This window comes from Falco punctatus (assembly GCF_963210335.1).
Source record: "Falco punctatus genome assembly, chromosome: 8".
In the NCBI taxonomy this organism is placed as follows: Eukaryota; Metazoa; Chordata; class Aves; order Falconiformes; family Falconidae; genus Falco; species Falco punctatus.
The window spans coordinates 55,574,795-55,590,880 of NC_137588.1; the positions used below are offsets into that span (position 1 = coordinate 55,574,795).

General features: G+C 53.0%; 1 protein-coding gene across 5 annotated transcripts in view; it reads right to left on the reverse strand.

Annotated features, from left to right (window-relative positions):
• HRH2 (histamine receptor H2) overlaps positions 1-16,086 on the reverse strand; it is a gene marked incomplete at its 3' end in the record, with an annotated part of 23,280 nt that overhangs the window by 5,620 nt on the left and 1,574 nt on the right. For 4 of the 5 annotated variants that reach the window (XR_013929942.1, XR_013929943.1, XM_080398810.1 and 1 more), the window contains exon 1: positions 1-16,086. This exon is cut by the window's right edge and continues 1,574 nt beyond it. Coding sequence is in view for 3 of the 5 variants with exons in the window: in XM_080398810.1 (XP_080254936.1) it covers positions 1-1,097 (1,097 nt within the window). The other variant, XM_080398811.1, reaches the window with a different exon arrangement.

Here is a 16,086-nt window from a genome sequence, read left to right on the forward strand (position 1 = left end):
CTCTTGAGGGCTCCACCGGTCAGCAAGATCCCGTTCCTCATCTCCAGTTTCAGGGGTTTACCCTCCTGCCTGTCCTGGCCCTGCCTGCAGCTCCTGCCCTTGGAGCGAGCCTTCTGGAGGGTAGGCAGGCAGGAACTCCTGAGGCCCCCAGTCCTCCAGCAGTGCAGCAAGTGCTGGTAGGCCACTCGGAAATCCCTGTTGAGTGTTCCGTAGAGGATGGGGTTCAGGGCTGAGTTGGCGTAGCCCAGCCAGAGGACTATGGACATAGCTGTGCCTTCCACCCTGCTGTCCCCCCACATCCCCCGGTATGTGAACACGGTGAAATAGGGGAACCAGCACACAATGAACGCTCCTAACACCACTGCCAGTGTCATGGTGGCTTTGTGCTCTTTCACCATGGGTGGCATGGGGGTGTTGCTGCTGCAGCACCACATGTGGTTTATCCTCTTGGCTTGCTCCCTCGCTATCTTCAGTATCCGGTAGTAGGTGATACACATGATGACCAAAGGGATGTAGAAGGTGAGCAAGGCGTCCACTAGCCCATACACCGGGTTCACCTCCAGCCTGCACTCATTGTTGCAGTTGGGGACTGTGTTTTGGACTGCTGTCCCATTGGTGTTCCAGCCCAGGTGGATGGGTAGGAAGGAGACCATCAGTGAAACAGTCCAAATAACAGCCAAACCCACAGCCACCCGGGAGGGAGTGACCAGCTGGCTGTAGCGGAGTGGGGTGGTGATGGCAAAGTAGCGGTCCAGGCTGATCATGAAGAGGTTGAGGATGGAAGCTGTGCACAGCATGACGTCCAGGCTGGTATAGATGTTGCACAAAGTGCTGCCAAAGGGCCACTCTTTGGCAAGTTCATAGAAGGCAGAGAACGGCAGCACCAGGAGGCCCAGCAGCAGGTCAGTGATGGCCAAGGAGACGATGATGCAGTTTGTCAAGCTGCGGAGCCGGCGATCGAAGGTGACAGCCAGGCAGACGATGATGTTGCCGGAGAGAGTGACCACAATAAGGATGGCAAGGCAGGACCCAACCAGCAACTGCAGGGGGAAGTCCATCCTTTTTTGAGAGCTTGTATGGTTGTAACACGGATCCATAGTGCAGTTGCATGGATGGAGCAGTCTTGCTCTTACCAGTTCCAAAGTTACTTGCAGTAAGCCTCTACCAGGCAGCCCTAGAGCCCTTTCCAAAGTGACCTTGGGCTTACAGTGACCTTGGAGAACACTGCAGAGTCACTTCATGTATTCAGCCTTGTGTGTTAAGAATGACGCTGTTTAGAGAAAGATGTGGCCCTGTGACTTACTTGTACCCATTGGTCCTGTCTGGGAGCTCAGTGCTGGAGCCAATTCCCTGTGGCAGCTGCCGGTGGGTCTCAACTGCTCCCTTTTCCTCTCTTGCCTTCTCCTTTCCTCTGAGCGACCACAGGGTTAGGTCCCAGGGGGTCTCACGTGCTCTGCATGTTTGGTTGATGACAGTGGTCAGCAGTGCTTCAGCAGGGGCAGAACTTTGCCACCTTCTGAGGACAACCTGCAAAGAAAGCACCAACTCAGAGCTGCAGTAGGCAAAGGTCCTTGGAGCTGCCCCTCAAACCCCTCCAAAAACAGGGTGTCTGCACCTCCCTGGATGCTCCAGCCCACTTAAACCTGAATTGGAAAGTCCCTTAGCAGCCAGGCCTCCTCCAGTGCCCACGTAACAGGGATGTTGGGAGAAGGGCAGGGATTATAGAGGCATGGACTTCCTGCAGGCTTACAATAAAAATGACAGGGAGGATATGAGAAAAGAGTTTTCCTGAGAAAGCAATGTGCTTTTCTTACGCAATCTAGCAAGATTAATCATGACTACGTAATTTCAGAAGCTCAGCTGTGGCCATAAATCTCATTAAACTTTGCCTTTGTATCCGCACTTTGCAGCGCCCCATGCCTTGTGTTGGTCCTTGCTGTCAGCAGCCACGCTGGCTCCTGCAGCTGGAAGAGGGAATCTTTGCTCTGCTCAGGGCCCTGGGAGGAAAGGGGAACCCATCTGTCAGTGGTGCAGTGTCCTGGGGCACAGGTAGGTGGAAAGGGCTCTGACAACTTCATCAGTCCTGCTCCCGGTAGATGAAGGGCAGCATGGAGGTTTGTTTTACAGGGAGAATTTGGATGGAGCTGCTCCTGCCGTGGACAGGGGCACAGAATGGAGAACATTCCTTGTAGACTTACTTTTTATAACTCTTTTCTGTCTGGATGTAAAAAAACCAAAAAGTCATATTTTGCAAGGGCAGAAGCAACACAGAAGACCCCTCTAACCTCCAAAAGAGCTTTTAGATGCTGATTACAGTGATCTCCAGGACCACGCTGCTTTTAGATTCAAAGGGGCCTCGGTTCCCGTGTGCTTGCAAGCAACACCCGTGTTGGGAAGGCACCTAAAGGGAAACTGAGGCACTGCAGGGACAAGAGAGAGGAGGCTGAGGAGCCCAACTGCCTGCGCTGCCCTATGCGCTTCCCAGGTGAGGTGATGGGTCTCCCCATCCTCCCTGCTGTGCTGGGCCCCATGGGTGGCACAGAACCCAGCTCCCCAGGCTCTCCCCAGCCCATGGAGTGGCAGTGAAGCCCTCCTTGGTGGTGCGCAGGCTTGTGCAGGAGGAACGTAGAGCAGATTCTCTGCAGGCTGCGGAGATGGAGCAAACACTAGAAATTCCAGAAAAGGAAAAGGTCCAGCCTTGGCAGAGAACAGCGGTGAGATTTTAAAGTTAAACTCACCCTGCAAGAGCAAGATAACAATGTAGAGTGGGCTGAAATACTCCTCGGATGATTTATGTCTTCGGTTCAAGGTTAAAGGCACAGGAGCCAAGGGAGCAAGCATACTGAGGAGACTGCATGAGTAAATAACCACTGATTGCCAGGAGCCATAGGGGGGGGAGCTGGGGACTGGACTTGTGAGATTAGAGATGATACCTGCAGCCCTGCTGCTTCTAAAGGAATTGAAAGTGAATGACAAGTGATGAACCAGCCTGCGAGAAGCCTTCTGCTGAGCAGAGCAAACTCATTGCCAGACAGGGGGTCCTCTGAATTTAGGTGCTGAGCTTAAGGCTGTCGGGAGAGTGCTGTGATGCTTTCTGCTGCAGCAGCAGCATGTGGAGCGGTTCCTCACCTCCTGCTGCAGCGCAGGCTTTGCCATGGAAAGCTCTTTGTTCGCGCACAAAAGGAGTGTGGAACAAGCTGAGTGCTGCCTGCCCGCTGACGGCAATGACGAGAACAGGTTGTTCTCGGAGAAGGGTATTTCCAAGTGACAGGGATGTTTTTTCATTGCTCCCAACATGTGGAAATGGCAGGATAAATTATAGGGGGAGTAGCACACTTAGAAAATGCTGTGGGTGGATCGCAGCCTCCTACGTGGCTGCTTCTCCACACATCAACAACCTGCTCTTGCCACCAGCTGTCTCAGCTCACGTGGGCTCTGCTGGTGGGTCCCAGCTCCGGGCACATCAGGGCACTCGGCACCCATCACCGTGCAGGCAGCCCCCCGTGCAGCCCTGCGCTGCGGACCGGGCCAGAAGTAGTTTTGTTTCTTACTGCTTTTTCTAATTAGCTCAAGGCAAGAAATTGGCACTTTTTTGGGTTTTGGAGTAGAAAGTATTTCCAAGTGAGATATGGAGCCATGGGCTGAGCTGTGGAAAGAACCAGCAGGGGCCTTCACAGGAAGGGGCAGAGGTGTCCCCGTCCTTGCAGAGGAGCCCAGGGATATTCCCTGAAATATTCCCAGCAATATTCCATTTATTCAGCCGCTCTCAGGGCCTGGGCCTGGGCACCCTTTTGCACCCACATGTGCAGTGACACACAAGGGCTGCAGGGCTCGGCTGCCTGCAAACCCCTGGGACTCTTCTCCATGGGACAGGGCAGCACTGCTGCCTGCCAGCTTGGATGGGGGATGTTGCAACCCCAGCTGCAGGTTTGGGAGACTTTCCCCTATCCTTTGGCCAAATTATCTCAAGTAAATGTTCCCCCATGTGATCACAGCCTCCAGACATGGCTTTGCAGGAAAAGCAGGCTCGGGGGCTATGGGGTCAGCCCGCTGCCATCACAGGCAGTCCCCAGGGCAATGCACCCAGCTTGGGGCTCTCTCCTGGAGCACCAGCCTTCTGGGACTCCACATCTGCCCCTGGTTTTCTGCCCAGGTCACTCGCAGCCACCTTTAATACCAGATCCTGTGTCCTCTGCTCCTGTTGTGTTTTGGCAGAGTGAGTTCATCTCCTTGATTTACTAGCAGAGCAGCTGTTTCCCACGGCAGCCTTTCTAGCAGTAGCCTGAATAAATGATACCCTTCCAGCCCTGTCTTACCAGGCAGCTTTTAAGTTTATCTGATTATCCTCATCATCACAGCCTGGACCTGTTCCTGGTTCAAAATCACCCTCCTGACAGTGATGGACCAGAGCAGGACATTGCTTCTGGGTCATCCTTCTAGTGCCTTTTCCAGCGGCGCTGGTGCTCTGATGGACGCTCTCTCTGCTGTGAAGACTTGTCAGGTTGCATTTGTTTTGCTGCAGTCATCCTGGGGTTCCCTAAAAGCCGGATATTTTTCCTATTGTGTTTACAGCTGCTTAGAGTGGCAGGTTTTGCTGTTAGTCCCTAAGCACATGAACTTGTGCCAGCCTGTTGTGTTTCTGTCGATCTTTGGATCCCCTGGTTCTTTTCCTGTAGTACTTAGTCCCTTGACCAGTTCAAAACTTCTCCCAAGTTTTTCACTGGTACATTTTCTTAGAGAAACTCCTGTTTTCTGAGCCAAGATCATTAATGAAAACTATTAAATAAAATTTCTGTAGGTTAATCTTTAAGGAACTCTATTAACAGCCTTCTCTGGAGCATTAATGATCCTTCTGTTGTAATGTACTGTCATCTCCCCATTAGCCTCCTTACAATTCTCATAGTAATTCCTGCCTTCTCTTGCCTGAATACATACTTTCCGCTCTGTTGCAGCCCATGTTACATTTGATCCGCTGTTTTCCCATTTAAAATGGCAATTAGCTCCTCTGGGGAGGGGGCTGTGATTCATCCATGGGAAATTGCATTTTACCCTTTTATTCCTCCTCCCCATCTTTCAGCATCTTTTCCATCAGCATCATTTATTCCAGCACTTTGTGCACTTTTGCAGCAAGACTAATGGGATGCAGCACCCGCTCCAGCAGCCTAGGTAATACATTTGCTGTTCTCCATTCATGTGCTTCTAGTTCTGGCATAATAGGTTTGTTTAAAATCTGTTAAAAGCCTAGGTACATGGGGACTATGAGCGTATACATGGGTGGAAAGGAGCACTTGGCAAGCACCTGAATGTGGCAGCCTGTTTTTGGGAAACATTTCCCACTACCTGAAAGGTCACTGACAGCGATGGCTGGGGGCTCAGCAGAAGCTCTGCATGAAGCCTTTTAGCTCTGTCCTGGGGACAGGATGGATCTGCTCTGAGATAGACCTGAAATGTCACTCTGCCTCCTGTGTCAGCTTCTTTCCAAGAAAAGTGCTGGCAGAAGTCACTTAGGAGCAAAGCAAATTCCCTGGCCCTGCAGAGCTTGCAGCAGAGTGTCACGGCTTCTTCTAAAATTATGTTCAAGTACTTCCAGAGATTAAACATCTGGGCATGCTGTGAGAGGTACTTCAGCCGAGGCTGTGAGATGGGCAGGAGGATTGGGATTTCCTCTGGTCTGAAAGAGGATGTTTGAGGATGGTGAGGAGCGGGCAGGGCTGGAGCTGCAGGGACCCTGGCAACAGGCTGTTTCGATCCCCTGGTAGAGCCATGAGCCTGCCTTAGCATGGGGCAAGACCAGTTGTGCCAGAGTTGGGGCTTGAAGTTGATGTGAGAGGGGACAAATGTGAGAGTGGTGCAGAAACTAGCTTGCTCTGCTGTCCGTGGAGGGCTTTGGTGAGGTTATGGGGTTGTTTCTAATTTATGAGCAGCCTCTCTGGAAGGGCTGTGTTTCTGCCCATGCTTCCCATGTGGTGCTGCACCCCATAGCATCCCCCAGCACGCCTCGGCCCCTGCGCTTGGTGAGTCCCACTGCTGGAGCTCTTGCTCCCTTGTTTCCATCTCTTCCTTGCAATTGCTCACCTACCCTCTGCTCCCTGGGCAGGGCTATTGGGTGTGCTGCTCGTGGGTGCTCACCCATCCAAGGTGCCCTGTGCCCTCATTTGGGTGGGAAGACAGCTCACCCAGTGATCTTACAGCTGTGCAAAGACAGCTGCAGTGTCATTTTTGCAGAGCCCCTTCGCAACTGGGGCTGTGGAGGAACAGCAGGACCCTGCCTGGCTGCATCCCCAGACACTTTTGTCCTTGCTCCTTGGTCTCTTCTGAAGCCTGGTGCTCTCTCTGTCCCATCCCAGACTGAACCCTGACTGATACAGAGCAGCAATTAATGCCTCCTGTGTGAGCAGAGGGGCTGAGGGGAGCAGGGCACAATTCCCATCAGGGCCGTCAGCCCTCCATCACGTTCCCTAGGAAAATAAGGGCTCTGTGGGTAAGGGGGAGATCAGGACCCCTGAAAGCAGAAGACCTGGAGAGGTACGTGGAAACCAGCTGAGCAGTCAGCATTTCAAAAGTTTGCTCTGCAGAGGGTGCCCAGGAAGGGTGAAACTGAAAACAGAGGTGCTGGTCTCATGGGCGTGCTTGGAGCTGCGAGAGTTCCCAGCAAAAGTTGCAAGGTTCAGCCCGGTGCCAAAGCCTGTTCCAGCTGGGGGACAGCAGACACTGCATACCCCTGGGGACCACCCACCCCTCCTGTGCCAGTGCTACAGCCCAGCTTGGGACTACTCTGCCCCACAGAGCCAACTGTGCCCCCAGATGGGTAAACCCCTGCTCCAGCAGATGCCCACCAGCTGCTGGGGTGTGGAGGGCTGGCTGGAGGGGCTGGGGTGCTCAGAGAAAGGGCTCCGGCAACTCACTGCAAGGCGATGGCTTTGCAGCAAACCTCGTGGGGAGGCTGCCTGGGCAGAGATGCTTCACACACGCAGATGTCTGTGCCCTGGGCACACTCCACCCACATCCTCCCTCTGACCCTGATGTTCTTGGCTCCTGTGGTACCCTCCAGCAACAGCCAGCAAAAGTCCCCAAATAGGCTTCTGCTCCAGGCAAAGCAGAATGATGGTGGTGCAAGGGCCTGATGAGTGACATTCTCTTGCTCTGACCGGTGTGACCCATTCCAGGGTGCTTAGCACACCCCAGCCTCAGTGAGGACCCACCAACCCCTTTAAGACCTCAACTAAAAAGTGATTTACCAGCCTAACAACAAACGGAAAAGTAAGGCTAAAGCTTTACCTGGGAAAGGTGCTGCTTTCCCACGTCCCTGAGCAGGCGGGAGCCCTCGGCGGCTGCGCTGCTCCAACTTTCCCCCGGCATGCACGGCTCAGTTTGTGAAGGCAGAAGTGTGTGCGGCGAGCGGATCCGCGGCTGCCTCCTTTCCTCTCCTCCCTCCTTCCCTCCCTCCTCGTGTACCAATATCCAGGCAGCGTCGTGACTACAACGTAAGTCAGACCACAAGTGGGTGGGATCAGAGCTGTGAACTCAGACACTGCGGTTATCATCCGGCAAATTTGAAATGCTGAAAGTGAGCGGTGCGCGGGGCATGTGGTGTGTCAGGCTCCACTGAGCTGTGCCAGGCACGGAGAGGACTGTGGAATGCCCACTGTCTCCTGCTGCTGCTTCCTTGCATGCTACTGCAACCTTCCTGGCTAATGCCCCGGTTTCAGGGCCTTTTCTGCTTGCTTGCCATGTGTAAAGCCTTCCTCCTGAACGGTGCTCTGCTGCTTGCATGACTTACCTGCCGCCGGGAGGTCTGATGCTGTTGCTTGCTCCCAGTGCAAACCTGGCTTTGCAGTTGGTGTGAGCTCCCTGACAGCAGGCACAGCTCCAGCCTGAGATGGCTCGGAGACCGCTGGGAGGATCAAGGCTGTGGGGTTCCATTGGGGAGAGATAAGGAAAAAGTGGGCAGTGGCTGAGAAGCAGCAGGAGGAAACTGGAGCCCAGCCAGTGCTGGGGTGCAAGTTTGCTCTTTGTGCATCTCAAGGTGGCAGGAGGAGCCTGTGCCGACATGCTGGGGGTTCTGCATGACAGCAGGGAGAGGCTTCGTGTGCTCCAGGTCAGTGGCAAGGATGCTCCAAGCTGGGCATCTTTCCTGCAAGGCTGCACTTGCCTCTGCTGAAAATTGTCCCCTGCACATTTGATGGCAGGAACCTCAAATGACAAACAGGCAGTGACAGTCTTTTGTGTCTCTCAAATCTTTCACCTGTGGGTTTCAAAGCACTGTGCGGATATCAGCTGCTGGGCCAGCTGTGTGAGGACCTGTTTCCCCTTTTAAGCTATCCCTCTTCAGCTCGGCAGGTCCCAGGCTGTTAGCAGAGCTCCAGCAGAGCTTGGCCACCCCTCTGGGTCTGCACAGCCCTGGGAGGGAAGTGCCGGCAGTGATGCACTGTGAGTGAGGTGCTTCAGTCCCGACCAGCTACTTCTCAGTCCCCCAAGCAAATAGCCAGGGAGGGACTTATAGCCTGAATGTGGCCCTGGGCTCCCCAGGCTGGAAGGAGACAGATCCTGCTGCTCCCCCAGTGCCCTGCGCTGGGAATGGAGAGCACGCCCCATCCTCCATCTCTGCCAAACGGGGATACCAGCAGCACTGGCACACAGACCAAAATGCCTTTGATGTGTTTATCTCTGCAGACCAAAGCATAGATCTATCTTTAATAAGCTTATGATCTGCTGGAGCTGGAGAGTTTTCCCGCTGATTGGCAGCCCTGTGATGTGTCTGGGTGGCAGAGCCATGGACTGGCTGCTGGAAGCTTCTCAAGTGGCTGGTGTGTGCAGCGTGTGGCTGCGGAGGGATCCCTCCTGCAAAACAAGATGCAAATCTGCTCAGGAATGTCTGCATCAGCTAAAGTTGCTGGGGTGTTGATTTATCCCTGGGCCCCTTGCTTGGCTCTGCTCTAGGAGGGATCTTTCGTCTGGAAGTTTCAGGATGGGAAGGGGCCTGTAGGGGTAAAGGGCTCTGGTTATGAGGGCAGGACCCCCTCTCCAGCCCCCTTGCCCTAAGCCCTCCCAATAAAAGGTCCCTGCTGCCTGGGGGGCAGGATAGCCCCATGGGGCAGACTCTGAGCTCGGTGTGCTCCATCTTCCCAACACCTCAGCGGAGCTTTGGGGGTTCAAAATCTCACCCGGCTTCATCAGCCCCACAGGCAGCCAGCAGAGAGGAACAGATGCACCGTCCTGACCATGCCACCTCCCCCAGCCACTGAGACCAGCACCCTGACCCACGCCACCCAGCAGCCAGAGACTGGGCTGGTGGCTGGAGCTGGGGCCAAGCTGCCGTGCCTGCCCCAGGGCTGGATCCCTCGGCCCCAGGGCTGGATCCCTTGGTCACAGGGCTGGATCCCTTGCCCCCAGCTCTGCAGATGGGTGCTGGGCATGCAGTGGCAGAGCAGCTTTGGACTTGCAGGGGTGTCTGGGTCATGGGGAAGCCCACCACTTTTGCAAACTCCTGAGTACAGGAGATCCTCAAAATCTGACCTTGTGTGTGACTATGGAGTTTCTGAGGGGCCGTATGGGCTGGCATACTGGAACGGAGTTAACTGGAGAACATAGCGCTGGAGGTGTGAGAAGTACAGCCTGCGCAGACCATGCAGTGAGGCGCAGGGAAGCAGCCAGACCTAGAGCCAAAGGGAGCCATGCCGGGACATTCCCGCCGGCATGGATTGCTGTGCACTGCACACCTGTAGAAGCAACCTGAGAAGTGGCAGATGTAATACCTGCAGCGGCTGTGGCTGGAAGACGTCAGGACCCATCGTGTGTGCCCGGGCAGCACAGCCACCTTGGCCAGGCTCAGCGGGCTGCATGGGGCAGGCGGCAACCAGAGACACTCGTAAAGTGGGACATTCCCCAGGTGGGCTGTGCTGAGCTGCAGAGCGAGTAATGAGTCATGAAATGGCAAGGAGAGGTCTTCTGACGTCCTTTCTCTGTGTCTGTGTGTAAAGCAGCAGTTACTAAAGGCTCCAGCAATGCTGGGAGCTGGGAAAGCGCAAGAGAAGTCAGGGAAAGTCTGGGACTCCAGGAATAGGGATGTGAGATTTGGCAAACATGGGAGCTCCTGAAAAGCCTCAGATGGTGAAGTTACGCCTGGAAGGTGGCAGCCAACCTGGGAGATGACATATGGCAGCTCAGCTCTGAGAGGGGCTCAGAGGTGCAGCTCTGTGCTGCTCTCCCCAGCCAGGGCTGGGTTTGGAAAAGCCAAAGGAGGGGGAAGAAGGGTAGAAAAAGACCCAGAAAACAAAGCATCTGGGTGCAGGCTGAGAGGAGCCAGCGGGGTGTCCCGTTGGGTTTCAGAGACATTCATGTGAAAGCTGGCAGAAGATCCTGAATTAGGGAAATGGGATAACTTCTGGGTGGTTTTCTCTGGAAAAATCAAAACTAAAAAAGCCACGGAAAGGTCCTGACCACATCACAGATTGCTGCCCTTCCTGGCTAGATGGGAGAGGCCAGTGTCTTACTTAAATCATCTGAACACTTTAATTTCCAGTGAATTATATATGTAGTGAAAATACAAAAGAGACCTTTCCAATGTGTTGATATGCTTTTTTTTTTTTTTTTTTTTTTTTTTTTTTTTTAATAAAAATACTTCCCAGTGGAACGCTGTCCTGGACAAAATGGTAAATTGTGACAAATCTTTGATAATCCTTACCAGGGGCAGTGTAAACCAGAACATACTTGTGGGAAATAAATATTGCAAGGAAAGGACATGTAAAACAGCTGCAGTGATGCCAACACAGGGGCTGGGCAGCTGTGCAAGGAGCCACTCCTGCCCGCAGACCAGCAGGAGACCCTCGCTGGGCTGCCCCTGAGCTCCAGAGCAACACGCTGCTTGCATATATATTTTTGGCATGCTGTAAATCTTGACTATTCCAGGAATATCTCTGTCCAAAGGCACTTTTCCTGTACTGGGACACATGCACAGAAGAAAAGGCTGCTTGGACCTTTCCCACCACCTTGGTTGTTGCAGCGCTGATTGCAGAGAGGCTTAGCAGGATCCCATCTGCTGTGATACGGTGTCAGACTACAGACACAGCCTGTGACATACTCCTTAAGCTTCTCTTAGCACAGAGAGAGGATGTTAGATGTTTATTTCCAGGTTGCCGGCCTATTTGTTTTATATAAAGCTCTCCAACTCTATCAAGGACTAGTTAGGACACGCTAGTGCAGACCAACTTCAGGCAGCTGAAGGCTCAACATGTTTTCCAGTGTGTCCAAGGGCCAAGGAGCGCCCTTGATTCACTTGAACACAGCTGCTCACAAATCTAACTGTGCTAGGGAGAAAGCAGCTTGTATGACACCAGTACGGGGTTTTTCATCTCTCTGATGCACTGTCAAGAGAAAAAGAAAGGCTGAGGTCTGTGGGGGGAGGTGACAGTCATTCCCCCCAGACCACAAGGCTGGGAGGAGAGCGGGAGCCTTGGCACAGCGTGTGTCCAGCCACCGGGGTGCATGAGGCATCCCCAGGAAGGGAGCAACCAGCTACTGCTCTGACGAGTGGGTCTTTTATGGGATTTAGCATTAATCCTACCAAATGCAATTGTGCATGTCCTTGTTTTCCAGATAAATATTTAATCCCCTCCAAACACTGCTGAGATCATGGCCTGGCTGATATCTTGTGGCAGCAGGTTAATTTGGGGCTGTGCAAAGCTGTTGCCCTCTCTGGGTGTGGAGGAGGCTGAGCTGTGCATTGCTTTTGGTCCAGGAGCGGTGTGGGAGGATAGGATGATCTGCGTTGCAACCCTGCTCAGACCCCTCCCACCATTTCTGGGCCCTCTGTCAGGAAGGGCAGCCAATTTCTATGGGAATGAGCTGTCTGCTTTTACCTTGGGACCAGTGAACTCTGGTCTGAGGCTGTTTGGGTGGTTTGGGACCTCTCAGGGCTGGAAGCCGGCTCCTGCCCCATCGCTTTGCAGGGAAGGATTGCCTGCTTGAGTCCCAGGTCCTTCTGAAGCATTTCCCTCTGAAGCTGGCAGGAGGTTGTGCTGCTGGGCACGGGGCAGGAACGAAAGGATTAACAAAACGCTCCCCTGCAGCGAGACAGCCATGGGGCTGGCAAGGAGCATGGAGCTCAGAGCATGGAGCTGGACACGGGCATTGCCCAGGCAGGCTGCCGGCTGCTGCTGCCAGCTCACACCCTGCCTGGGCCCCGCGCTGTGCCCTGCCTGCCCTGCCAGCACAGGCAGACGGGGCACAGGGACGCCCTGCGAGGGCTGAGAGTTGCAGAGGGACCACAAAGCCAGTGTGGTGCTGAGCTGCTCCCAGCACAAGATGAAGAGCTGAGCGCTGGTGTGGATGCGTGGCGCCAGCAGGTCTCTGCACGCAGACCCCAACACGAAGTTCACTTCATTGGTGGCTTCTTGCCGTGGTGTGGGCAAGCTCGGGCCAGGACAGAGGCTGTGACACCCTCCCTGCAAGGTGCTGTTCCTCTGGGCCAGACCACCGTGACCTCCATCTCATAGGGCAACAGAGCTGGGGAAGGGTCTGGAGCATGAGACTTAGGAGCAGCGGCTGAGGGAGCTGGGGTTCTTTAATCTGGAGAGGAAAAGGCTCAGGGGGGACCTTATTGCTCTTGATAGCTGGCTGACAGGGACTGTAGGTAGGGGGGATTGATCTCTTCCCCCAGGTAACAAGCGACAGGACAAGAGGAAACGGCCTCAAGTTACACCAGGAGAGATTTAGATCGGATATTAGGAAAACTGCTTCACTGAAAGGGTGGTCAAGCATTGGAACAGGCTGCCCAGGGAGGTGGTGGAATCATCATCCCTGGAGGTGTTTAAATGTGTAGATGCGGTGCTTAGGGACATGGTTTAGTGATGGACTTGGTATTCCTGGGTTAATGGTTGGACTTTATGATCTCAAAGGTCTTTTCCAACCTAAATGATTCTATGTTTCTATGTCTCACTGTGGGTAACTTTGTGCCAACGGGCTGGCTGTGTAATGCTGCTCCCTGGTTTATAATGCACTGCAGCTGCATGTGGGAGGAGATAAAGAAGTAGATCTTTCTGCCCTGACCCACAGTGTGAACATCTTCTGCTGCAGGTGGGACTTCTCACAGTCCCAGGCTTGATCCTGGCTGATACCAGCCTCTCCCTTGTCTCCTGTGTACAGGAGAACCTGGAGCATCTACCAGGGTGAGCAAAGGCAACTACGACCTTCCTCTTCATGGAGGTCTTTCTGGTTGAAAAGCTCCAAGAATGAGGAGCATATGTGATAGAGGCCTGGAGGACATGTCCTCTGAGAAAAAACTGGCAGGAGTTTGAAGAAGCAGAGGTCATAACCTGCATATATTTCCAGTTTCGTCACAGGGAAGGACCGAGTAGTCCCTCAAGAGCTCCCTACCCCTGAGAGGAGAAGTAGCAGCCAAGGGCTTAGACTGCAAACACTAAGATTAATTGAGATTTACATCATACGGATAGTCACACACTGGAAGGGATTTCTTAAGGGAGTTTAGGTTGGAAAGTCCCAAAATCAGCATGGAGTTGGAGCACCTGGCCAGAGGCATCACTAGCAGCAGCCACCCCAGCACTTGTGTATTGCTACGTACCATGAGCTTCTGGGAACCGTCAACGTGGGAATGGCCATAGCGGCTCAGAGCAAAAGATTTGCCATCTAATAATAACCACCTATGAAAAAAAATAAAAGCATGCTGTGAAATGTGCCTGGAGCCTTCCCTCTGCAAACCACAAGCTGAGGCTTGTGACAGGCACTTGGTGACAGTCGTGTTGATGGAGGAGGAGCAGATACTGCTGTGCCCAGGGTAGGCTCGCCCCAGGTGGACTGGTCATACCCGTCCTACCTTGTGTGGGAAACATGAGGGCCAGTGTGGTGAGGCACCAAATTTCCAAATATAAATTCCACTCCCTCCCCCTGCCCTCCCCCCAATCCTGTCCCTTACAAAGCTTGGAATGAGGCCAAAAATGTAGGGCTGGAATCTCTCTCCAGACAATTAATTATTGCAGAGAGACAATTTGTTAAGCAAGAGAGGCTTTTAATTTGTAAGAGCTCGTCTATTCTTATTGTATCTTTTAAACTGAAGGAAGCAGAGTTGATCAAAATAGACTTCAAATAGAAGATTTTAATTTAGAGACTATGTTCAATGCACCGACAAAAATAGGAAACAGCTCTCTCAGAAGAGCACGCTCCCCCCAAAACCTGGCTGGAGTCTGCAGGGAGTGCTCCAGAACAGCTCAAAGCATTACAAAACCACTCAGAAATCTTTTAGTGAGCTTCAGCTGGACTTTCTCAGGACAGGCAGGACTGTCCCCGCTGCTGATTGCTGCCCAGGCGCTGGTTCCCTGTCTGCAGGGCTCTCCCTGGTGCAGCATGGGGTGTCTGAGGGGAGGCAGGGGATGGGGTTTGGGGGAGCCCAAAGTAACCTTTGCAGCCTTGCAGGAGGTGATGGGATCAGAGCTGTGGTCTTCTGCCCCTTGGGAAGACTCGTCGAGTTTAGGTGATACAAGGGACGGGGCAGTTGCAAGGGGTCCTGGCCAGGTGGCCAAGCCAAGTCCTGCAGCCCAGTGAAGCTTCTGCACTCCCCTTGTCCCAAGCTACGTGTACCCTACAGCAGGACCTGAACTGCAAGGCAGGTGGTGAAAAAAAGTGGAAGAGAGCCACAGTGGGCCTGGGAAGGGCTGTAAGGCTGTCATCCCACACCCAGCATCTTTCCTGCTTGGTTCTGGGACAGGACTGGCGCAGCCCCTGTGCCCAAATGAGCAATGGTGTTGCCACTGGTGGGTGAGCTGGGGCTGCGGCAGCACAGGGACCTGCCCAGAGAACACGTGCAGTTTAGCATCTTTTCATCAGAAAACACGAGTTCCTCAAAGCTGCCAGTAGGCACAGAAGAGGATACGTTTTGACCAGTCTCCTTATTACACTTGTTCTTTTGAAGTATCTATATTTAGAAATCTTTGTGAAGTCTCACATTGACACTTTTCAAAGGAGAATGGTTCGGGTTTTGCTTTGAAACAACTTATTTAGAAATTTGTGCTCATCTGCAGCATAACAAGTAGGTTGGGCTGTAGAAAAGGTTGGAAATCAAAGTGAGATGACCCTTTCTGTCACTGCTCTGGAGTCTTCACTTGCAAAATACGTTGAGATCCCAACTTTTTGCTCAATTCAAGCTGGGATTTACTCTCTCTTAAGTCTGTACATGGATGCCGTTTCTTATCTAGTTGAAAAGCTGCATGAAACAGCCACTAACTGGAAATAAAATGTTGCTTTCCGTAAAAGACGAGGGACTCTTCCCCAAACGAGGCATTGCTCCCTGAAGACCACATGTCTGTTGAGAAGGAGCTTGCTGTAAAAATCGGATCAGCTGGCTGGAGGAGAGGAGCCAGCCCGTGGGCAATTCAGTTGGAAGCAGAATCAACTCTGTTTGCTTCAGTTTAAAAAGTAATAATCTATAATGAAGTGAAATCAAAAGGGAAAATGGGTAGAAATTGAATTAGAGCTGTGGTTGTTCCAGTACTCCCCTGTGGCTCTCTGCAAGCTAAGCCCCCCCCCCCCCCCCCAGACCCAGCCTGCTTCTCAGCCATCTCCAAAGCCTGGAGAGGCACCAGTAGGTGCAATGGGGCACTTTGTGTTTAGGGGTGCCAGCTCCTTGGAAGGAGGGTGAGAAATTCAAAGGTAAATCACTTCACATAAACAAATTGACACAGCTGCTGGGCTATGCAGCAAGAGCCTGTTAGTGATGGGAGCTGCGTGTGCTGGCTCTGCATGGCAGCATTAGATTAGCATAGCTGATTAGGCATGTTGCAGGCTCGACTTTCTGCTTAGCAGAGCTGGGGATTTTCCTAGAAATGTCTAGAAATCAGATGGGAAGTCGAGCGCTTCAGTTACAAGAAGGAGAATTACCACTCACACGTATGCCGTAGGCAGGCAGGAGCTGAAGGGAATGAGATGTTCCTCCAGTATTTTTGGCTGGGACCAAAGCTTGTCCCAAGTCGTGAAGCTGGCATATTCACACAGCGATACGTGAAGACTCTTGCTTCTGGATCTCCATTTACCTGGGACATTTCAGGTCTGGGAGCACAGACCTGTTTTTAAGCTGTG